Source organism: Rhipicephalus sanguineus, chromosome 8, assembly GCF_013339695.2.
Source record: "Rhipicephalus sanguineus isolate Rsan-2018 chromosome 8, BIME_Rsan_1.4, whole genome shotgun sequence".
NCBI lineage: Eukaryota > Metazoa > Arthropoda > Arachnida > Ixodida > Ixodidae > Rhipicephalus > Rhipicephalus sanguineus.
The window spans coordinates 165,201,851-165,227,344 of record NC_051183.1 but is presented as its reverse complement, the minus strand read 5'-3'; the positions used below and the strand labels follow the sequence as shown (position 1 = coordinate 165,227,344).

General features: G+C 45.8%; 1 protein-coding gene across 5 annotated transcripts in view; it reads right to left on the bottom strand.

Annotated features, from left to right (window-relative positions):
- The window catches only part of LOC119402453 (rho GTPase-activating protein 1), a 169,053-nt gene that overhangs the window by 15,980 nt on the left and 127,579 nt on the right, over positions 1-25,494 (bottom strand). For 4 of the 5 annotated variants that reach the window (XM_037669606.2, XM_049418646.1, XM_049418648.1 and 1 more), the window contains one exon: positions 3,791-3,897. The exons of the other annotated variant lie outside the window; for it this stretch is intronic. In XM_037669606.2, the coding sequence (XP_037525534.1) occupies positions 3,791-3,897 (107 nt within the window). The remainder of the gene's footprint in view (positions 1-3,790; positions 3,898-25,494) is intronic. 5 annotated transcript variants of the gene reach the window in all.

The following is a 25,494-nucleotide window of genomic DNA, read 5'->3' as shown; positions in this document are numbered from 1 at the left end:
GCGAGGAACCCACTACGCTATAAATCATTGTAATTTTACTGAGACCCCGAGGAAGTGGATCATGCGCTTATGGGCTTCCTTGGCAACCAATACAAGTGCACTTGCGAGGAACCCACTACGCTATAAATCATTGCAATTTATCTGAGACCCCGAGGAAATGGATCATGCGCTTATGTGCTTCCTTGGCAACCACTACAAGTGCACTTGCGAGAAACCCACTACGCTATAAATCATTGTAATATTTGAGAAGTAGGGCAGCAGGCACTGTGCCATTTTTCGTCACTCTACGGAGAGCGTTGGTACCTGCTAAACCCATGTAAGGCATTATGCACACTTTGTTGATGCTGTGCCTGATGACGATGAAGAATAATGGCAGAGTCCTTTGTAATGGGTTGGAAGCATTCAACAACCTACTCGTTGCGCAATTCGCATTGTGTGACGCCTGGTTACAGAATTCGCGTTGTGCGACACTTGGTGCTTATTTTACTCTTCTACCACGCTATACTGCATATGCTAATGTGGTTCCTTCCCGACATGAAGCCTGTATAGGACCTTTTTGCAAAGCAGTTTCAAGCACCGGCATGGCTCAGAGGTTGAATACTGGGCTCCCACGCAGAGGGCCCAGGTTCAAACCTCGTTCCATCCTGGAATTTTTTTCTTATTTCGTTTTTTTCCTTATTTCGAGCGATACTGGTTACGGACACCGGCGGCGGCGGCGGCGGACAACTACGGCGCCAAAAACGGCCGGTGAAATGATCTCATAACAGCTTTCGCTGTAAAAAAAAACGCAACAAAATGAGTAAAGCCTGGAAGATACGCAATCAAAGCAGTTTGGCGACAGGAAACAATGATCCTCCAGCCACTGATAGGAAAGCTAACTCTTTATCTAAAAGGGGTTATGGAAGGGGTACTGACGCAGCTGTCTTTTCTGGGCCTCTAGATTTCTCGAGGTCTTTTGTCACCAGACCTGCGCAGCACGCTCGTGCCACTGAATTGAGGCGAGCATTCATAATCTCGGCAGTCGATGCCCAGATGACCTGAAATTCGCACTGTCACATTGTACTTGTGCTCGAACGATCTTTTATTAAGGCATCTGCCAGTTTGACCCGCGTATGTGCGGCCACAAGACAAGGGAATGGAATGACCGACCCCTTCAGCACAAGCCACAAACTGATGACGATGGTTCGTGGTGCAGCCGACATATCTACAGCTCATCTGATTTACCCCTTTGCAAAGGCTTGAAAAGCCATCGGGAGCTGAAAAAAAAAAGATCTGTCCCCCATTTCTACTTTTCTCAGGTTGTGCGAGATGCCATGCACGTAGGGAATGACCGCAATCTTCTTATCTTTGCGTGTCTCTTTCATCCCTGACATTGTCTCCGCCACCGAGGATAAGAGAGCTATCAGATTTACCGTGGCGTATAAACAATAAAAGTTCCAGTTAGTCAGCGCCCGTGCCATGTGTTCCTTCCGTCTGTCCTCGTAAAGTGTGCACTGTTTTTGTCTTGTAATGACTGAATAAATAAGGAGCCCAAAAGTAGTACTGTTTTTTAATTCTTCTCCTTAGCGATTATAGTGGCATTATTTCAGTCGATGCAGTGAATGTGGTTAACAGTGTGCTCAGCAAGAGTGTTTGTTGCTTTCTTGTTGTTGCAGACAACAAAATGCAAGGTGCCTTGACTTCTCTCTTGTGTCCATGTTTGCATGCCCTGTATTTTTAACTTCGCTACGAAGTTGAAGAAAGTTACGACTGCCTGGGAAGGCCCTGAAATCCCAAATATTAGATGGAGGCCATCTAATAACGCCTGCAGGAGTCTGCGCAGCAAGTGTCGCCATCAATAACCGGACTTATACTGCGAGTTTCGTAATCCTGTGACATCGCTCCAGGGATGTCGTACGCCGCATAGACTTCTTAAACCAACACGATGCCATCATCAACGAACCAAGCCGATAACGCAATCATCGGACAAAGCGACACCATTGGATACGAACCTTGAACCGTGCCTTGAACGTGCTCGAGGATCAAGTTACCATTCTGCCTAGATCTGACATCATAATTCCCGTTGGCAATGAAAAATCCAAAGACAAGACATGAAACGCGTCATCAAGAGTGATCAGCGTTTGCTGATAGACCGTGGCATTTGCGTCGCAAGGGTCACTGCTCGGTTGTATGAAGGAAAAGGATGCGTGATGCTGAAGAATTGCAGAAGAATTGATGTCTGGGCAAGTTGGAATTGGTTATGCATCTTCGAAACAGGCGGTGCAAAAAAATGCGTGATGCTAACAAACCTCAGCCAAGAATACCAACATCCCAGCAGGGCCACGACGATAGCATACAAAGAAGAAATCCTGGCTGTCAGCGGTGCGTTTGCCTTTTCAGATTCTGGAAACGCTATAACAACAACCCCAACAGCTCAACCATCCTTCAACGTGAACCCAAGTCTTACCGCTTGCTAACTGCAACAACTCCAATGCCTCTTGCAGCAATACAAGGACTGTTTCTCGTCGTCATCAAGCATTCGGCAAATGCCACTTGCAAGCATCACATGGTAACCAAAAAAATTCTTGTCAACTCCGTCAGAGTCCTTATCAAGTTTCGATATCGGAACAAGAGGCTATTATCTGACAAGGCGATGAGATGCTACGCAACGATGTCATACAACCGTCAAAAAGTCTGTGGGCATCACCAGTAGTCTTGGTGAAGCAGAAGGACAGAACCCTGCGTTTCTGTGTCGATTACCATTGCATGAACAAAATCATGAAGAAGGACATATATGTGCTTCTGTGGATAGATAACGGCTCTGGTTGACTCGATAAAGCTAACTATTTTTTAATGATAGACCTCAAGACCATCTAATGGCAAACTGAAGTCGATGCGAGAGGCCGAGAGAAGACTGCCTTTATAACACCAGACGGGCCGTTTGAGTTCAACATTACGCCATTCATTCTTTGTGTACCGACCATAAAACTGTGGTCACTTAACGCAAAACAATGAAAAAAAAAAAAAAGGGAGGGGAAAGGAGCAAGGGCAGATATTTGGCCTTGTTGATACGACGTATTCATATTGTAAAGCGCGGAACTGAAATGATGAGGACGGGACAGGGAGTAACACACACACAAGCGCTATTGCTTTCAACAATGATTTATTGGAAGCGGGATCAAACATATGTACATGAAAACTTGTGATCACTCAGGCATGCGCAAATGTGGAGACATCAAGGATTGATCATTCTTTTCTGGGGCAATGACAATGATGGTGCGCTGACGCAATCTTGGCCTACCTTTTGTATGGTAGCCGATTCAACAACCAACCGCGCGGTTTCATCTTGGTGCATGCGTACAACCGGGCACTCATCAAAAACAGGCAAACACCCACACGTGCTGTAATGCACGGAAAGCAAACCATCGCCAGCGCTTGTGTGTGTGTGTTACTCCGTCCCGTCCTCGTCATTTCAGTTCCACGCTTTACAATACTGACGCGTGTATACTACGTGTGGACGACAACGACGATGGGGGGATTTAACGGACATCGTAGTGGGGCTGTGGATGTTCAAGGACGAAGAAGACGGTTTTCCTATTCAGCTGACTTGAACACGCTGTTTCGCCGTCTCAACATGTTATTGTCTTTTGTTCGTGTTGCACCACGACACTTGTGGAGGTGCTGGTGGAGGTACTGGTTCTCCCTTTGTCCACCTTTTTTTGCGGTTTCCCTCATAATGAAAAGCATCAGTTGGCCTATTCTGCTGGTCACTCTGATTGACGGAACCTTTAGTTTGGAGTCATGCACTGACCTTGGCGAGAAACTCAACAATGTACTTGAGCAGCTCATAGTTGTCCTCAGGCAGCCGCTCCAACAGCAAGGTACGTGCCTGCGCCAACTTCTCAGACTGGTCAAGCTCTGTAAGCAAGAAACCAAAGAGATTTTTAATTTGCCATTTTCAAGCGAGGACATCAACACTGGGAAGCATCGACAGTGCAAGTGCAGAAGCCAGTCATGGTGACATTAGGCTATAAAAACCAGCTTTTAAAAAATATAAGATCTGAACGGCAAGGGTGTCATGCTTATTTTCTTAGATATCTCTGCAAAAGCTCTGCAGACACTCTTCAACTAAGAGCACATAACAATGATCACTGCTGTCACACACGAGTGCGTCCATAAAGCGCGCGCGTGGCCACTTTCAAACAGCAGCGGGATAAAACGGCACGAGCTGCTTGCCCAAGAAACGCGAACGACGAAAAAACAAGTGTCAAAAGACGCCGACGCGCCGCATCCTCCTCACCCACTCGAGCCAGACGCAGACACCCCAATCAAACGCCCGGCAAAGCCTGGAAACATCTGGAAGAGAAGCATGATGCAATGCCAAGCCACACCGCCGCGATTCGAACCTACGAGAAAGCTCTCGCCCTTTTCCTAGCCTTGGCTGTACTGCACGCCGAAGAACCCTCCCGACGCTTCCGGAAACCGGGGGAGCAAACTACAACCAGTAAGTCAGTCAGTCAGAGAGTGAGTGAGTGAGTCAGTCGGCCCAGAGATGGTGAAGTTATGCTGAGTGTGGCTCCGTCAGCCAAAGAAGACGTGTTTATGATGGTGTGCGGTGAGTCGATCGTCGATCTGGAAGAATCGGATGACGACGCCGAGTGAGCCGTGACAAGTTACGCCGACGGTTGAACTATGACGATCAACGCTGGAGCTGGCGTGAGTGTTTCCTAGAAGAGAAGCATTCAAGTACCGTCCAAGAATTGTGGACTGGATACGTCGTTGAATATTCAAGACTTTTACTGTTCTTGAATAGTTGTAATGCATGAGATTGCATTTGAAGCGCGCGATCCTTTTGTTTAGTTCCCGTTGTGTTAACACCATCTGAGTTATATTGTGAAGCTGTAACTGGTACCAGCCGAGTGTGCATGTGTTTGAGATGTTTGTAATGCCTTAACTGAGAATATATTTCGTTTGTGTTATCGACTCTCGGCTCTGACTTGGTCTTTGGACCACAACCGGTGCTCGCTGGCGCACTAAAAAGACCAACTCTAAATTGTTCGCGCTTTCGTGGTGCGTTTTCGGAGGGCCGAGACGCCAGCCCTTGGAATCCGCCCAGCGATTGCCATCCCCATTAACGGGATCAGTGACAACTGCAAATTAACTAACTAATGTGTGGCCACATTTATCATGCAATCCTCAACAGTAGTGGTGCAAACAAGTACCAAAACAATGCTCAGTGGGTCTTTCCATGAAAGACACTTGACCATTTCTCATGGACAAACACATCAGTGCACCATTTGTCCTTGTAAGCAATTTTAGAAGGAAACAATTTTTTCCTATTTCTTACAGTGACCTGAACATTGCGGGCCAAAACTAAAGTTGCAAAAGGAATTTGCAAGATCACAATAATGCATGGGCTGTCTTAAAAAACTCATAGCTGCTAAAAAAAAAAAAAGAAGAGAGCCATGCTTCCATATTACAGCCTTTTGTCAGTTTCTACCTTGTTGCACAGTGTGCTTTGTAGTGCACCAATATTGGGCCATGGTTTGAGGTTTCAAAAACGTTTACGAATTTTGCAAGAGGTAATACAGCTTTACCTCACATTTATGTGGTCGGCAGTCAGTGCCGCATAAAGGTATTGAAGTTACTGAGTGAGTTGTTTCAAAACATTTCAAAACAGATAAAGGCGTCAACATTGAAAAATGTGCACTATTCGTCATGCTATAGCTTAAAGGGCCCCTCACCAGGTTTGACAATTTTGAGCTAACGAGCGCAATGCATACACTGGGCGTTCACGATCACGTCTGCCAAAATTTGCAACGCTACGCGCCGCGGAAATGGGTCAAATTTCAAGGTGAACGCTGCTTGCCCTTCCTCTCGCGGGCGCGCGCTTTAGAGAATGAGGGGATGACGTACATGAGAAATGGCCCTACGTTGATGGTAGCGCTGTGACGTCGCCAACAGTAGCACGTGACGCTGCGATAATTATTTGACACGACATGTGTAGTTTGTGTAATTTTTTGCTTGAATAGATTAATAAAACTTGAGAGAAATAATGAGACACACAAAGGGAATGTGTGCGTCTTTTTCATCTTTTTTGGTGAATCGCAGCGAGATGCGGAGCTAATGTGCCTCCCTTTCCCATGCGTTCGTGTCCCCGTGGTTAGCGCATCGAGCAGACGCCAGCCCTGGAAGCGAAAGTAATGTTCTGGCGCGTTCGAGCACTCATTATGCTCGTTTATGCTGCCGCGTCCAAGTAAACGTTAATGCGGCACTGGTTCATGATACCGCCACTCTCGTGCCCGTACAAATGTCTCAACTTTCATGTCCGTCCCGCGGAAACAGGCAGTACACCACAGAGAACGCCGACAAAACGCCCATGGCCGCTACATAAAAAAAAGGTAGCGACCGTGCAACGCCGCTCGCGTGCTCGGGCTGGCTCGGGCACGTCATGCGCACGTGACCATGCTGCGCATGACGTGTTCATGCGTATGTGTCAAGTGAAGAGGGCAGGGAAGGGATTTGGCTTGCGAAGGCTATACGGGGCGAGTGGCAAGGGTTTGAAACTTGCCTCCTCGCATCATGGTTTCGCGCCGCTACAAATTATTGTTTTTCTCAGCTCGTAATGAACCGATTTGAAAAATTCTTGCGGCATACTGCTCTTCATTCGGCCCACAACAATTTCCAACGTCTAACTAAAATTTGCTATGTGGCCTGGTGAGGGGCCCTTTAATGATGTGGTCAAAGTAAAAATGCTTGCTTGGCTTCATTTCAAAGAACGTATAAAAATAATTTAATTCAAAAAGGTTAATTAAAGCACTTTTTGTTCACACAGCCTAGGATGCTGGGTCGCTGTGACTAACAGATTGTGGGAAGATATCTTGCTGCATTGGGTTCTTTCAATGCTGGCCGTTTGGTAACTCCAATTTGGCCCACGTTGTCAAGCTTTCCTTCCATGGCGCCATGGACGAAGGGTGTACAAGAGGAAGTGATAAGAATTCTGAAGGATCTCATGGCATTGGTGCACCAAGGACGGTTTGCTTGTTGGCTGTATGGTTTCAGAAAGGTTGGAATAAAGAATGGGAGGCACTCGAATAGTTGTTCCAGGTGTGGCCGATAGTCAATATGCCTTCTGGACGCGCTGCTTCCTGGTTGCGAACCATTTGTCCCCGAGCTCCTGTTTAGAAAAGTGGACAAGAATGAGAAGAGTTCTGTTCTCTTTCGCGGGCATGCATGGTGATGACATCCTCGCACATTAGTCGTTCAGGAGACAACCACCTCATTAACCTTAGCCAGTAGGTCTTCATGATCACTAGGGATGACACCATCGAATTCCACATTCAAACGCTGACTACGCCATTCAAGGTCATTCACATTCACTAACATTTGGTAGGGTGATACAGGAATGCTCATGCATTCATCTTAATTTATCTGGTGAGCGTAACTTGTTTGTAACATCTTGTGGGATCATCAAAGAAATTGCGCGACCAAAACACAGACATAACTGCGCTGTGTTTGTACCTGTCTTCTTATGTCAGTGTTTTTGTTGTGCAATTTCTCTGATGACATGGATCACCAACTAGCCCAAAATGCTGCTCTCATCTTGTGGGAAGCGTGCTTGCGATGGAGGGTTGGCAACACCGTGAACCAGTTGGCAGGCCTGTGCTGTGAGTACCACACAAGACAATATAAAAAAAGAAGCTCTCTACAAGTCGGCAATGCCTTCCATACCACAGTCACCGACAGCTGTAAATACTGAGCCTGACTCGGCTACACCAAGTATCCTTCATGACATCAGGAAAAGAGCAAGCTCCTGAAAGCTCCAGGACTGCAACAATATTACTCATTTGGCATCCACACATTATTAAACTATCTTAAATTATCGTCAGCATTGGTAATTTCGAGTTTAATAATAAGATAATCAAAAACACATTGGCTAGCCTTTTCTATGAGCCCTTTCATCATCTTACGCTATCCCTCAGGACTGGCGAGCGTCCAAAAATGTTCCCATTTTTAAATCGGGCAATCACTCATTGCCAGGAAATAATCACTTCATTTCATTGACCAATACGGTCTGCAAAGTATTGCAGCACATTATACACATGCAGGTCATTAACTACCTTGAAGATTCCAACATAATTTCTGATCATCAGCATGGCTTTTGCAAGGGATGAGCCAGGGTAGGGGCCAGTTGGTTGTACATGGTGTAAACTTTGCGTGCTACAAGGATAAGAGTAAACGAGAAAAGAACGATACGGGACAACACAGCCCGTGTTGTCCCGTATCGTCCTTTCCTCGTCCACACTCATCCTTGTAGCGCACAAAGTTTACACCTTGCAAGGGATATTCACGCGACACTCAACTTGCTGAGTTTGTTGATAACTTGCACTCTACACTAGATTTTGGATGTAAAGTAGATGCCATCATTCCTGACCACTCAAAAGCTTTTGATCGTGTTATCGTTCGGCTACTGTGAATGACCTTGAATGGCGTAGTCAGCGTTTGAATGTGGAATTCGATGGTGTCATCCCTAGTGATCATGAAGACCTACTGGCTAAGGTTAATGAGGTGGTTGTCTCCTGAACGACTAATGTGCGAGGATGTCATCACCATGCATGCCCGCGAAAGAGAACAGAACTCTTCTCATTCTTGTCCACTTTTCTAAACAGGAGCTCGGGGACAAATGGTTCGCAACCAGGAATGCCTCGAAGGATGCAAATAGTAGGGCGTCTATGAAAGAAAACATGACCAAGCAGGCCCGTAGTCAGGGGGGGGGGGGGGCTAGCCCTTCCCCCCCCTTCCCCGAAATTTTGGTGAAGTGTGTGTTTTTACCAAAAATAAATAATAAAAAAAGGTGTTTTTCTCAAAAAGGCAAGGTTTTCAGCAAGTGGGGCCCCTCCCGAAAAAAATTCCTGACTACGGGCCTGTGACCAAGTAATTGCATGACCTCCTCGGGCTTGTGCAAGAGCAGGCAAAACGATCTGGTTTTAAGTTTCCTTGGCATGTTAATGGAAAGATACAGGCCAGGAAGAAAGAAGGGGACCCCGCCTTTAACATTTGGTCAAAGAGTGACTTTGCTTTGTGGGCTCAGTAACTGTTTGTAAAATGGAGTATCACATGTTATTACTTCCACATCAAGTAAACTGTTGCCTCAATTTATTTATTTATTTTCAATACTGTCGACCCCAGTCATGGAGTCATTAGAGGGCATATTGTACATTGTATTCATTCATACCGAGCAAACAATAACATTCCAAGTAACATACGGGTTCACTTACACTAGTGGTAAACAAGAACGAAATACTAGGAACAATGAATTTTCTGTACTGAAAAACAAGGCGATATTCGTACCAAAATTTGTTATACACTGTTATAAAAATATATAGATATGTAGCGCATCTTTAATATCGGCACAACCATCACTATCTACAAGTGCGTCCGGCAAACCATTCCACATTTTATTTGCGCAAGGAAAAAAAGAGAGACTGAAACGAGAGGCATCAGTTTGAAACCCGCCAAATTTTTCGGTATACATATCAGAGAGCAGGACAAATGACGGTGACAGAATCAACAATATGCGCAGTTTTCTAGCAGCAAACTCAGGAAACTGCTGACTTGCGCATACGAAGCCAGGTATTTGAGCGATGGATTAAATGAATTAAAAAAAAAAATTTTTTTTCTTCTTTTCCTTCCATCCCTTCATTTTACCAGACAGAGGCGAAAAGTTAAGCCTGGCCAAGTACTGTCTGGCCTGCCACAGTGCACTGTGCCAAAAAAAAAAGAAAGAAAAAAGGAAAGAGGAAAATAACAAAGTATGCGAAGCATTGACACACTATTGTAGGTTACGCATGGTTTCTAACACTGCGGTGAATGCGGATAGTGTGTCGGCATTAGTAGCATTTGCCTTCAGTTTATTCCATTCGCGTATTGTTAGTGGGAAAAACGATTTTCCAAAAACGTCGCTCTTTGATGAATATTCTTTCAGACTGTATTTGTGCTTATGTCGGGTAGGGCGCGACTGTGAAAATGTGACGTACTTAGAGACATCTACCTTGTAGTGGCCATGTAACAACTGGTACAAGAACCTCAGGCGCGCCTCTTTTGCCCTAGTATCTAGTTTAACAATGCCAGATGAAGCCAGAAGGTTAGTGGGACAATCTGTACGTTTGAACTTGTTGTGTACGAACCGTATGGCTTTGCGTTGTACTGCCTCTAATTTACTAATACTACTTAGTGAATAAGGAAACCAAACTACGTTGGCATATTCTAATACTGGTCTTACGAACATGGTGTAAGCCAAGAGTTTTGCGGGCGCTGGTGCAGTTCTAAGTCTTCTTTTTAGGTAGAAAAGTTTACGCAGCGCGGCCGCAGTGACGTTAGCTATGTGTGTATCCCACCTCAGGTCAGATGTTAATGTAATGCCTAAGTACTTATGCTGCACAACATTAGTCAGTGGTGAACCATGAATGGTGTAAATGAATTGTGATGGATTCTGCTTACGTGTTACCATCATAGCTGCGGATTTTTTCACATTAATGGACATTTGCCACTTAGCGCACCAATGCGCTAGCTTGGTCAGACATTCATTGAGGTTAATGTGGTCTGTGAAGCTGGTTACCACCTTATAAATAATGCAGTCGTCTGCAAACAGCTTGATATTACAGTCAATGTTTGACCCGAGGTCGTTTATGAAAATGAAAAATAATAGTAATAGAAATTAATAATAATTTCTCACTCTTGAATCTTAATGTTAGATATTTACGTAACAAATCTGATGAGTTCTCATATTTTCTTGACATTTTTCGGCCGTGCGGCCGAAAGTCAACTTTTTATTCCTTCAATAACGTCGAAGCCTGGGTCAGTTGGTACATGACGCTGAGGCAAAAACCAGTCAAAAAGACGCCGGACAAGGGGAAGAAGTTCCTTAACGGGCACCGCATGCCAAGGCGCTACGGGGCACCCCCCCCCCCCCTGTAGAGCCTAATTTACAGGAGTCGCCTAGTGAACGTGCTTGGATGTGGGCACCCAGACTGGCGCTGGAAGCCCCGCAGGCGTGAGAGCGGCGACATATGCAGGTTTGAGTCGATCAGCAGCCGCGACGTCTTTGCGGCCGTTAATGTCCAGCGTGAACGTCTTAGGTCTACGATGGAGTACTTGAAATGGGCCATCGTAGGCTGGTGTGATTGGTGGATGTATGTGGTCACGCCGAACGAAGACGTGGCTGCAGTGATGCAGATCCTGGCTGACGAAGACAGACTGGGGGTGTCAATCAGCAGGAATTACAGCAGCAACGTCACGAAATGTGGCGCGCAGCTGTCGAAGGTACGCGGAGGCATCATGTGCGGATGTTTGCGACGACGGCTCGAAGACTTCTCCGGGAAGACGCAGGGAAACGCCGTAGACTAGTTCCGCTGATGAGCAACCGAGATCCGCTTTCAATGCTGATCGGATGCCCAGAAGTACGAAGGGGAGGTGGTCGAGCCAACGTTCCCGTGGCTGGTGAGCGGTGAGGGCAGCTTTCAGCTGTCGATGAAGCCATTCAAATGTACCACTGGCAGAAGGAAGGTAGGTGGTCATGTGGATGTGTCGAATGCCCAGAATGTTGGCAAGTGCTGTGAATAGGGCCAACTGAAATTGACGACCTCGGTCGGTGGTGACGAGAGAAGGGCATCCAAAACGCGACACTCAGCCGCTTGTGAAAGCCTTTGCAACTGTCGGTGCCGTAATGTCAGGAAGGGGAAACACTTCCGGCCATTTGGTGAAGCGATCCACACATGTCAGCAGGTAATGAGCCCCTTGTGATGGTGGAAGAGAACCGACAATGTCGAGGAGGACGTGGGAAAACCTCGTGTCTGGAGGCCGGAAGGGGACGTGACAGTATGACGGTGAACTTTAACACGCTGGCACTGAAGGCAGCTGCGTGCCCAGTGTCGGACGTCTGTACTGATGCTTGGCCAAAAGAAGCAAGAGGTGATTAGCTTCTGGGTTGCACGAATACCAGGATGGCACATGTTGTGCAGTTGATCGAAAATTGCGCAATGAAAGGCCAAAGGCACGAAGGGTCGAGGAACACCAGTGGACGTATCGCACGTTATTAAGGAGGTAGAAAATGGAATCGCGCACTCCGTGAACGATAGAGACGTGGATGAGGAACGAAGACGATGCAGCTTAGGGTCACTGCTCTGGGCAGCTGCTAGCTCTTCCATGTCTAGTCGTGGCTGGGACGTCAAGGCATCAATGCGGGAAAAGGCATCAGCGGCAGCATTTTCTGGCTCACAGATGCGTCAGAGATCCACTGTGAACTCGGAGATAAAGCACAGTTGGCAGATCTCCCATGCAGTGTAATTGCTGTGATTGCGGTGGAAAGCAAGCGTCAGGGGCTTGTGGTCTGTAACAACGTAAAAGTCCCAGCCCTCCAGAAAATTGCCAAAATGCTTAATGGCGAGGTACACAGCAAGGAATTCTTGGGCGACTGTACTGTATTTTGCTTCCGGTGGCTTTAGTTTCAGCGAAAAAAAGCAAAGGGGCTGCCAACCGGATACGTGCTGCTCGAGAACAGCGCCGACTGCCACGCTCGATGCATCAGTGATGAGATGAACTGGGGCATCAGGAACAGGATGTCTGCCAGCACCTTCTTGGCAGTGGCGAAAGCAGATGCAGTGTCCTCAGCCCATTCTAGTGGTGTAGCCGGATCTTTTTTTATAGCCAATAGGTCGGTCAGAGGCTTTAGGAATGTGGCGCACTTTGGAAGAAAGCGGTGACGAAAGTTTAGTAGGCCCAGAAATTTTCAGACTCTTTTCATTGAAGCCAGGGGTGGAAAGTCTTGAATAGCTTTCGCCTTGCCGGCGAGTGTCTGTACACCTTGTGGAGTTACAAGGTAGCCTAAGAACTCTATTGTAGCGACGCCAAAGAGGCACTTATTCGGATTAATGACGAGACCGTAATCATCCGGGCGGTGGAACAGGGTGCGCAGGTGGGCTTCATGCTCGGAGGCGGATGAGCTTGTGACGAGGAGGTCATCAAGGTAGGCGAATACGAAATCCAGACCTTGCGTGACCTCGCTGATAGTGCACTGAGAAATCTGTGCAGCGTTGCGTAATCCAAAAGGCATCCTTATGCACTCGAACAGACCGAATGAGGTGGTGATGGCCGTCTTCGGAATTTCGACGCGTTCTACAGGAATCTGATGATAAGCCTTTACTAAGTCAATCTTAGAGAAGATAGTGTACCCGGACAAGTTTGATGTGAAGTCTTGTATATATGAGGAAGTGGATAGAGGTCTGGTAAGGTGCGGGTGTTGAGAGCGCGGTAATCCCCACATGACCTCCAGTCCACAGTGTTATATCGTCATGTACCGCACGTGCCAATGAATGCAGTGCACACTGACTTATCACTTGCTTCCCTTTCCCTCTTTCCGTCTGTGCACTATTATATTGCACACGTTCCTTGCAATAAACGGCTTTTGCTTGGCTGCTCTGCGTTCGTTGCCACTGATCACTTCAGTGGCAACGAAGATGGGATTGGCTAAACCATAGAAATTACCCAGGTAGTCATGGCTGGATACGCAAGCCCACCACAGTTCGAAGAAGCTACGGACCACTGGCCGGCATACCTGGTGCGGCTGGAAGCCTTCTTCGAAGGCAGCGGCATCATGGAAGAAAAGAATAAGCGAGCATTCCTGGTAGCAGGACTGAGCACCCATGCTGTGGCCGTCGTGAGTGGACGCTGCGTGCCATCAAAGGTGAACGAGCTATCGTACCAAGAAGCACTCAACATACTGCAACAGCACTTTTCGCCCAGCCAGAAAGAAATAACCCAGTCCTACAAATTTTTCTCGCGCAACCAGATGCCCGGTGAGCCAGTCAGAGATTTTTTGGTAGCCATTCGGCAATTGGCAGATACCTGCAACTTTGGCACCTCACTCGACAGGATGCTGCGGGACCGGATAGCTTGTGGCTTGCAAAATAGCTCGGTACGTCGTCAACTGCTGGCAAAAACATCTCTAACAAGAAGTGAAGCAGAAGAAATCACTTTCGCGGTGGAAATGGCGGAAGAAAACGTGAAGACAATGAGGCCTTCGCCTGAATTAGAGGAAGGTGTGCACATGTTAAGAAACGTGAATGCACGGCACGACGCCAGACACCCATGTTTCAGGTGTGGAAAAACGGGGCACGACTCCAGAGCATGCCGGTTCTGTTCGGCGAAGTGCTACCAGTGCCAGTAGCGCGATCATGTTTGCAAGATGTGTCCCGGACAACCAGAGAGCAGAACAAGGGAACACCTGACATGGCCACACCACCAAATTAATGCCGTGCATCCGGCAGTGGGAAACTGCAACGTTCCGGAATCAGAGGCGCTGTACCTCGTTCAAATGGCAGATAAGTTCGTTGGGAACATTCACGGCCCAACCATGCACATTCTGCGTTGGAATGGAGTAGCAATCAAGATGCAACTGGACACAGGGTCCCCAGTTTCTATCATCATGTGGCCTACCTACGTACAGCATCAAGATGCCTGGCCCAAACTACAAGAATCGCCGCTCAAGTTGTCATGCTTCCTTGGGCCACTGCCAGTGCGCGGCCAGTTACAACTCGACGTTTCCTCGGGGGTAAGGATGACGCGAGCTACGTTAGCCGTCCTGGGGTGCTCCAGGCCAAACCTGTGTGGCCGGGATGTCATGACAGCGCTGGACCTTCTAGCGGAGCCGGGGCTCGGTGCGACGCAGTGAGAGTGCAGCCATTTTTGCCAAATTATCAGTGGCATGGAGGCCTTGTTAGAAGAGTTTGCAGACGTGTTTCGACCCGAGCTAGGGCTCATAAAGAGTCCACCGGCCCGTTTGCCACTGCACGACGACGCTGTCCCTCGGTTCTGTAAGGCTCGGCAGGTTCCGTACGCGTTATGCTCGAGAGTGGAGGCTGAAATCGATCGCTTGGTGGAAAATGGAATTCTTGCCCCCGTAGTGCGCTCGTCGTGGGTGGCACCCGTGGTAGCGGTGGTAAAGCGTGACGGGAACATCCGCCTATGCGGCGGTTTCAAAACGACTGTTAACCAAGCCTGCCACACGATGCAGTACCCTCTCCCGCGCATAGAAGACATCATGGCGACGTTGAACGGAGGCAAAGTATTTACAACCATCGATCTCCGCGACACGTACAGTCAAATAGCTTTAGACGAAGAATCGCAATTGATCACGACAGTGAACACACAGAAGGGCCTTTTTTGCTTCACCCGCCTTCTGTTCGGAGTAGCTTCTGCGCCAGCGCTCTTCCGGCAACGCATGGAAACAATTTTGCAAGCACTACCGGGGTTCCAGGTATACTTAGACAATGTAATCATTGCAGAAAAGCGCAATGATGACACCACCTTACACCAAGTGCTTGGAAGATTCCGCGAGTTTGGGGTGCGACTGAATCGAGTGAAGTCCAGATTTCGGGCGAATGAAGTTGATTTCTTGGGTTACCAAATCAGCGACAAGGGTGTTAATGCCAAAAGGGAAAACCTGGAGGCTATCCTAGACATCAATACACCTGCGGGAGTGGCCGAGTTAAGGTCATTTTTGGGTCTGGTCACATATTACCGAAAGTTTCTACCGCAGGCAGCCACGATACTTGCACCTTTGTACGAACTACTGCGCGCCAAGACGGAGTGGAAGTGGGGTGTACCTCAGCAGCAGGCATTCGAAGCGGTCAAAGCTCCGATAAGGAAAGCAGAGTTTCTCGCCCATTACAATCCGGAAAAACCGCTGGTACTAGAATGTGATTCTAAAAATAGAAGGCGTGCAAACACGGACACAAGAAAGTAGTCGGGACACCACAAACGCCGACTAACAAATGAAGAGACGCACAACGGCGGAAAAGAAAGAAGGCACAAAAACTTATCTGGCACGCGTGGCAGTCTACGTGGAAGATAACTGTTAAGGCATTTGATTTCATCTTTATGCAAGTTAATCGACGGTCCTTCTTTCGGTGTTTTAGGCGTCTAGTTTTTTCCCTCATTACGATGAACCAACTAGCCCAGCAACAAGTACTTCTAATAAACATTACGTATTAACTCCTATGACTCACCAAGCTATGCTGAACAATTGCTCAACCCGGAGGAATATGGCAAAAACCGCTTATGATGTGCACATAATCACACCGTAGTATGCAGTTCATTTCGATAAAACTGACATCTGTGCTTTAAGATGAATACCGACATCATGTTGGACCATAGAATACCCTTTGGGCACCAGTGTAGTCAACGTGCCTGGTAAGCCCATGATCAATCCAATACCGTAATCAAGAAGGAGGGGCATAGGAGCCCCCTCCTCCCCTCCGTATTGTTGCTTCCTCAAATAGCTAATTTCCTCAAAATTGGTGCTTTCCTCAAATGGTCGAGGCCTTCAGCAAGTGCTCATCGCACCCTCCTCCCCGTGGCCCGAAAAAAATTCCTCGCTGAGGGCCCGTGCAATATACACATAACTGCACAAAATGCACAAAGAAGTCAGTCCAAGTCACAAAGCTTGAAGGTTTGGATATGCGCTATTTTAAACAGTACCAACAAAGAAGACGCAGAGATGGACAGAGGTTAACGGGACAAAGCGCAGCTTTCAATCATATCCAAAGCTTCGACACGAACCAACTAATCCCAGTCACATCGCCTTGCTCACAACGCTCGACTCAATGCAGTAAAAAAAAGTTCAGTATAGACCACTAACTGCCTACTGCTTCGCATGACATCGACTCCCAGAATGAGTGGGATCTGCCGAATTCTTTTGCAAGAACCTTGAAAGAACACCTTGCCAGAGCCCCCGCTCAGAAACTATGGCACGAAAGGGGATTCCGTCTTATCTGTTTTTATAGAAAAAGATTCTCAAGCTGTGCTCATCCACCTCATTCCACAGATTTCCTCAAAGAAGGCTTTAAATCCTCACACGACAGGCCTTGCTTCCTCAACGTTAGAATCTTTCCTTTAAATGGGACAAAATTCTTACTAATGGCTTCTTTCGCTTTTTTCAGATACATGTTGTTCAGTACAACCACAAACCAAACAACATTAGTAAACTTGTACCTTCGTATATAAATCGTCAGTTGAATTATACGATTACTTCCTATGATTTCACAAATCTTATCACCCATTTCCTTTAGCGCCGTCGACCTTCCCATGGTCGACATTGTTTCGTCCGTTATTTCTGCTCTACAAGCTTGTGATGTGAGTGACCACCGCGCCATTTTTTTACCGGCGCCATATGTCTGTCCTCCCAGTTACGCACAACAGAACAGCTCTGCTTATTAGTGTATAACTGATGTGACACTTCCGTGACTGTGTACGCATTGCTGACTGGGACCGTGTTCGAGCCTGTTCTCCAGTTGATGATGTTTATGAGCTGTTCTTCAACACTTTGAAAGATATTTACCATACATGTTTTCCCTTGAAGATAATGCTATCAAACGCTAAACTCTGTAAGCCTTGGGCAACTCCTGTGCACGTCAAAATGATGAATTATAAATCCAGGCTCTTCAAACGTTCTACGTCCACTCGGAACCCTGAACAGCTACCGGCTTTTAAAAAATATCGCAACACGTTAACACTTTCGTGACCGCGGAAAAATCGGTTGTTTTTGGCTAGTCCAGGAAATATTTTTTTCCTGCCACAGAAAAGAATTGATGCTAAAGTGTAGGGTATCAAATGATAGAGGAAGAATTGGTCTTTCTATCAGTATTAATTCCAATTAACGGATTTATTTTGAATATAATAAAAAAATTCTCAAGCAAAGAAAAATGCATCAAAAAGAAAAAAAGATTCATAAAAACATCAATGCTACTCTGCAAAGGTTTAACATTTAAAAAATCGAAATATACGTTTTGACCACTAAGCCCTCGTAGAATAAGAGTGGAAATATAAGCTCTGTAAGTACAAATAATATTTACATAAGTACAAGAATATAGGCACTAGTGCCTATCATGCCACCACACGATGCTGTTTCTCGACGCGGTGAAACAAAGGCTGGCTGCACATGTTTCGGAAAAAAATTTTTTTTTTCTGTTCAACTTTCCTAGCATAGTTTGCAGTTCTGGTATTTTTCAATTTTCCTGTGTATCTGTTGAAATTAACAGTGTAGCCTGTTCCAAATATGCAAAAATCCATAATTATACCCTCATTTGACCTCTTTCTCCCTCATATACTGCCGAATACCATACCGACCTTCAGATTTCACCATTTTCTCATCCACTGAAAGGTTCCGACGGGGTTAAAAAATAGCGTAGAAGAATCGTTCATGCGTTGCAATAGAAAAGACACGTGGTGAAGCTTCTCGTGGGATGCGACGGTCGTCTTCTTCAGATCAAAGACACTCAAGAAGCCTTGAACCTTTTCCGTGGCATCACTGACGGTGGATGAAGGCCTTGAAATATGTGTCGTCGACACCAACACCAATGCAAGCGCGGGACTTCATTGATTATCATGTACACATGGAGTGCGACGAACTTGCTCATCTTCTCTTCAGTAACCTACCTCCATGGATCCGTCCCTCTCACTCTAGGTTGGGTTTTCGAAAGTATGCATCCACGCATACTTATCTGTGTGGTTGCATATCTCTCGGACGACTTCTGCGGTGAAAAACAACACGAAGACGCCGCCGCGCAGCGCACCGGAGCGTTGGATCGAAGTCCACTCCGCGCCGTCTTCGCGGAGAGGACTGCGCTCTTTCTGCAGCCGGCGCCAAACGCTCCCGCCCGAATGAAGTTAACACCTTGCAGATAAGAGCTGTTATGTTTAGAACGCACCGGATATGTTTACATCGACGCGCGGCAGCGATAATACGACCCGAGGAGAAGCCGAACCTTACCGGCGGATAGCTACTGATGTTTCGGAGAGGTTTGACGCACTTTCGCCGTCCGTACTGAAGCCTGGCGAATCGAAGTCGTCTTCCGTGTCTGTGCTGCTACCATCATCCAGAGATTCCCGCTCAGATTAATCGGAATCCATCGAAATTCACCGTTTCTGTGGAGCACCCGTGAGCGACGTCGACGCGAAGTCTGAAACAACGAGCGCTCACCTACCCGACTGCGAACGAGCTTTAAAAATCTTCCCGCGGTGGAAAAAAGAAACTCGCAAACAAAACTGATAAAGAACATGCTATTTTACCCTTTGTATTGCGTTAGCTGGCCAGAACCGCTCAGAGAGTGCCAAAACTTGAACTTGAAATCATCGATAACATACTATCGATGGGAATAGGTGCGGTCACGAAAGTGTTAACTAATGAGCTGCAAAGATCTAAATCTGCCTACCAGTCACGTTACCTTGACAGCAAGGAAGATCCGAAAGAGTTTTGGAAACTAATAAATGCATCCTTTCTGAATAAGTACAAAAACAGGCAAGTGGTCCAGCCTATAATCGAACGCTTGCCCTATTCTCGTTCTTCCTTGGCAGACAAGTTGTGTGACTTCTTTACAAGCGCAGTGGGGACCCCAGAAAAGCTCTTAGATTTCTTCCAATCACAGGACTAGAGACGTTCCATTTATCAAATAGTAATGAGGTTTTCAGCACAGCCATGAATCTAAAATCAACAAGTTTTATTGATTCTGATGGCTCACAAATAAAGCCAACCAAGTTTGTTGTGGATCTCCTAGTGCCATGCTTAAGTTATAGTATCTTTAAACTATCGCTCACATCAGGTATTTTCCCTGTTCGAATGGCATGTGCTGAAGTGACCGAAATATTTTGAGGAGGGATAGGAACAGGCTGACAAATCATTGGCAGATTCTTCGTGTGCTTTCAAAGGCTCTTTAAAAAGTAATGCTTTAGAGAATTGACAGGTTCTTCTCCAAGCATTCCTTCATAAGTGACAGTCAGTTTGGCTTTTGAAAGGGCAAGTCCATGGAATCAGCTTTGCTTTTGCAAAAGGAAATTACTTTAAGCATGCTGAAGCTAAAAACTTGACTCCCAGCATTTCCGTCGATCTTACCAAAGCTTTCGACCTTCTTAGCCACGAAATATCACTCGGTAAACTCAAAAGCTATGGCATCCGAGGTCTATCCCTGGAATTTTTTCGACCTCACTTAAGCATGCGCAAGCAGGTCGTTTCTGTTGACTGTTGCAAGCCCGGTTCCCTGTTGATTCAATGTGGCGTCCTGCAAGGTAGCTTCCTTGGTTTGTTTCTCTTTAAAGTCTATGCAAATGACATTGTGAACGTAGGCCGTAACATGTTTTATTCAGTACGCTGATGACACAAGTCTTTTCCTTAGTGGCTCCTCTGTTGACGATTAAAGGAAATCTGGTCTGTTGTGCTCTCCACAGATGGTCTCAAGCTAATAATCTGGTAGTTAACTCTAGCAAGACCACGGCTATTTTTTTTTCGGCCACTTAGCCTGGATATCACTGCAAGTAATGACCTAAAGCTAGAACATAATGTTATTGAAATTGTGGGCAGGTTTAAATTGCTTGGCATCGTTTTCAACTCTCGCATGGGATGGTCTGACCATGTAATGCATATTGAAAATAAGCTGTCTAGTTCTGTGGGCTTCCTCTTTAGGCTTTGGAATGAATTTTCGCCGAAACACAAGCTTACAGTTTACCACGCTATATTTAAATGGTGCATTTACTAGTGTCATCTTGTTTGGGGCACAACATCCAAAACAAATTCGAGCACTATAGTCCGCCTCCAGAAGACGGCAATTAGATTGATCGCTGGTGTATTTACAATGCCCATGTTGCAAATTTGTTTGAGCAGTTTGAACAGATTGTGCGTGTAGACGTTATGTTTGAGCATCACTTGTTCTACTGCCTTAGATTCTCTCCGCAATGCTTGTCCGATTTCCCGAGGACTCTTGCGGAACTTAAACCTCATGAAAAATGCTTCTACACCAGAAGCAAACAAATATGGAACATTCCCCAAACCGGCATGCTATACAGTAACCAAAGTCTTCGTTTCACTTTACCGTACACACTAAATCATCACAGCATAAACAACCTAAACATTTTCACAGCCTCTTTGAAGAACTTTAAGTCATATCTCATTAATACACCTCAGTCTTCCTTTTGTTCGCATAGATGAACGTGGCCCCGAGAGCTTCTCATTGGTTTTCAGCTGTGAAGCCTTGTATGCCACTGAACACTCGTTCAATGTTTTCTACTAGCCCTGTTTAAGATTTTTTATTTGCTTGCTTCACAAGCACAAATGTTTGCTGTACTCTATTCTGTCACTTTGCAATGTACGTACTGTATTTTCCGGTGTATAAGACACACCTTTTTTCCTATATTTTCGCTCGTGTGTCTTATGCAACAGTGCATCTCATATATACAAAAAGCCATGCGATTTTGTGAGACCAATAGTATGTCCATATTTCATTCATGAGTACGATATACTGAGCGCGAGAGCATTCGTAAAAAGATATCTAATCTTGTTATAACAATGAAGCGGCTGTGGTCTTAAATGTCAGCTAGCTACTTGTTGTTCAAGCAGTGCAGCGACCACAGAGATTACGACCACAATAAAATGCACCACCGTGACGCGCACTGTTGTACTGTTTGAATTGTTTGTACTTAAACGAAGCACTAAACTCACGGAACTGAGGCAATCAATAAAAAAAGGGGCACCACGACGTTCCATTGTAACATTGTCGCACCCACAATACAAAAACGAAAGTACCACTTCATTATCATCATCATCATCAGTTTCCGTGGGAGACGTCGCTGTAGTCGAGCTGTAGTCGCAGCTTCCGGTCGCCATTTACGTTTTGTATGCCTGTGCGCTATCTGTGCCAACCGTGTGGTGTGATCACTGTTTATGTATTCCTGCCAAACCCCATAATGCCATAGTGGCAACGCCAAATGTGTGGTTCAAGGTGCTTACAACGCTGCGTAAAAGAGTTCCTCAGAGGCCGACAACGGCAACCCGGCGATGCTGCCAACCCAGGCGAAAGAACATTTGACAGTGCGTCGGAGGATGTGACTTCAAATCCAGTGGAATAAATATTGGTTTTCTGCGCCTCAGCATAGTGTTTTATACAAGTTTTATACTGCTGCTATGGATACTCAGTGCTATGTGTGACTACAATTTTGCAATGAACGTACTGTGCATGCGGCGTTTTGTTTTATCACGTTGAGAGAGTTAAAAATAGATGCATATTACACAGAGGTGCGTCTTATATATAATTTTTTCCTGCGAAAGTCGTAAAAAGTAGGGGGCGTGTCTTATACAAAGGAGCGACTTATACACCGGATAATACGGTATGCGTTTGCCTGTGAATGTGCACTTTACAAGCTACCCTTATAGCTTTTTGCTCCAGGCCCATTTCCTGCATTTCAATAGAAATAAACATTTATTCATTCATTCACAATGCCCGCTTGCCAACTAGTACTTGTATTCTGAATAACGTAGATACTGAACTTAGCACAACACATAAGTACTTTCAATCCGACTTAGCATGGAACTATCACATAGATGTTATTACTGCCTCAGCTAACTGCATGCTTGGCCTTGTTAAACATACACTGAAGCATGCACACGTAAGATCCCCTACCTCACACCTGTTCGTCCTAAAATTGAATATGCCTCACCCCTTTGGCACCCTAACCAGTCATATCTAATTCAAAACATAGAATCTTGTGCAAAACCGTGCTTCCTACTTTTTCTCATGCCATTCAAGCATCACATTCACATCGAAAGCCTATGACACCATCATAAAATCGCCAGCTTCCACAAACTTTACCGTTACCATCACGATGACTTCTTTCACTCACCTGTATCTATGTCACGATCGACCGTGTAAAGCCCTGCATGCATGCACTCCCATCGGTTTGCAAATTCATTCATACCATGCACCACAACTGATTGGAATAACCTCCTATTGCACGTTGCCACTGAGCAATGTTTAAGGTTGGCTACACTCACACTGACCTTGCTGTTTTCTCTGCTCTCTGCGATTTTCTTCTTTCAGTAATTACTTAGTGCACTCACATTTTCTTGATTTTTTTTTTCTTGCTGGTCTGCTTTCTTTCTTTTCTGTGGTGTTCGACATTATATAATCAGTAATAACTAGCACATCATTATTGAGAGTTATTTCTGATGTACATGCATTGTAACACGTTTTATTCATACTTTTTCTTGCACTTTTGTTACACATTTTCCTCATTTTAAACTACCTCTACTAGTTTACTAGTCAACCTATGGCTAATCACTTAATGTTACTGCTATCAGTCGCCACTGTAAGTGTGCATCATGTTTATATTCGCCAGTGCCCTATGTAATAGCGTCGACGAGGGCCTTTAAAAATATCTCTGAAAAAGAAAAGGATGCATTCACGGAAGAGAGCAGGCAGTGTGACAACACATGCACGGCCTCCGCATCTCTCATTTGCTGCAAAGAAGTCTGCAGTGAAGTGAAGCTGACCTATGGCCTGGCTCATCAGGCTGCGGAGATCACTCAATATTGAAAAAAAATATTCTCTCACTCAGAAGGAAAAAGAACTTCAGCTGATGTTTTCGAAATAAATTATTTCTGTATGTTCTTTCACATGAAGTTGAGCATGCATTTTCACTTGGATCACATCACTAAGCTACCAGTGCCTTAAAATAAAGAATATTGCATATTTTTCAAAGTTAGTGCCCTCACCGCTTCAAAACTACAGTAATCCCTTGTTATAACGAATTCAACTTTATTCAGGTGCAGAAAAAGCAGTGAGCTTTGGCTGTTTCAAGATCTTGCCGGGTGCGAGCAACCCCCGACCCAATTTGACCAAGCACTGCACGAGGCCGTGGTCGCCGCCCACACGTTCAATCTAATTTCACAGCAGGCATAGGTACTCCCGTGTCCGCACCATAGTTGGCACTCAACGTGACTTTTCGTCCTTTTCGGGGCCACCAACGGTGTCAATTACCTCCACATTAGTCGCCGGGGTGACCACAGGAGCGTCAGCGTCAGCCAATGCGAACGTCTCGCCTTCTACCTCTGGGCCAGCAATTTTATGAATGGCCTCGTGCAAGTCTGTCGGGTTGGCCATCGTCAGGGTCACCGACAACGGCGCAGGAAAAGCCTAATATAGGTTTGCATCGGAGGAAATTTTGAATAAGGAATTGTGCTTGCCTGGGGTCACCGGTTGCACATAGCGAGGAGGGTTTCCAGCCAACTATTTGTGTTGTACATCTTTCTGTGCTCGGTCCAAGTAGTTGGCTGGAATCCTCCTAGTTTCAAATAAAGCGATTTCGTTAAAATGAGGGATTACTCCATTCACTCGGCAAGTTCAATACTTTTTTACTGCAATTATTGCCAAACATATAAATGTAAAATGAAGCTGTATTGTCTTTTGCAAAACTTGACAACATTGTTCAAACCATTAAAAATGGCCCTGAATTTGTATGCTACAAAGCACACTGTGAGAGGCCACCAAAGGTTATTGCAGCGACATAAGTGCTGTTCCAGCTTGCTAAGAATCGCACAGACCGAACAGGGGAACAGCCACAACAGCACTGCTGCTGTCCCATGCCTCCTGGGAGGCAACTATCTGGTTTGGAAGCAAGCACAAATGAGTTGACCAGGACACAATTAGAAAAACATGGCAAGCACTGTAGAACGGTTTCAAAATAAAAATTGTTTAAAACACAGCACAATGCAAGTGTGTATGAAGAATGTGCATAAAAATGCATGGCCAATGCTAGCACAATGAAGGCCTCCAGCAAGCATCACAGAAGCGTTCCAGTTTCACTCTGACAGTACGAACACTCCCTTCTGGTCACTTTTTGACTTGCTGCTGCAGCTCTTCTATAAAATTATGAACCATTGAAAAGATTGATGCTTGTGGGCTTCAAACATATGTGTACTATAAATGAGTAAACTTGCTTAGAAGAACTTGTTGGTGGGCGAGTTGGTGCATCTTAATACAAAAGGGATAACTGCGCTACCTGACACACACGAAACAACCATAGACACACACAGGCGCAGACTTGCAACTGAATTTTATTACACACATTCCTCCTATAAGTACACTTCGCAGAATTCAATACCGAGCATGCGCTTTTCCGAAAGGTGTCATCACAAAAATCCTATCAACCATAAGACGTCATATTAACAGCGCTCATTGATGAATCTCATTTCTGTGCTATGTAAGAACACCGATGACTCACTGACGCATTCATTTCCCTTCTTCCTAATGTGGTATGCTTCGCAAATTTCCCTTGCTCTATAATCTCGGCAGCGCCTCAATATCTTCACATCTTTCAGCATCGGTTCGCACTTGCACTCAGAGCAGTGGGTGGGTAGGTGTCCGTTTTTATTGTTTCTTACTGACAATTCATGTTCACGCATGCGCACGTTCACACATCTTCCGGTCTGTCCTACATAACTTTTTCCACATGACAAGGGGATTTCATAGACAACCCCAACATTGCACTCTGCATATGAATTTGCGTGCTTTTTCCCGCATCCTTGTAATCTCCTATGGCGGTCGCCTATGCGCGCGCACAACCCTTTAAGCTTCTTAGGAGCCGAAAACACGACTTGAACTCCATGTCGCTTCCCAACCTTCTTTAGGTGGTGCG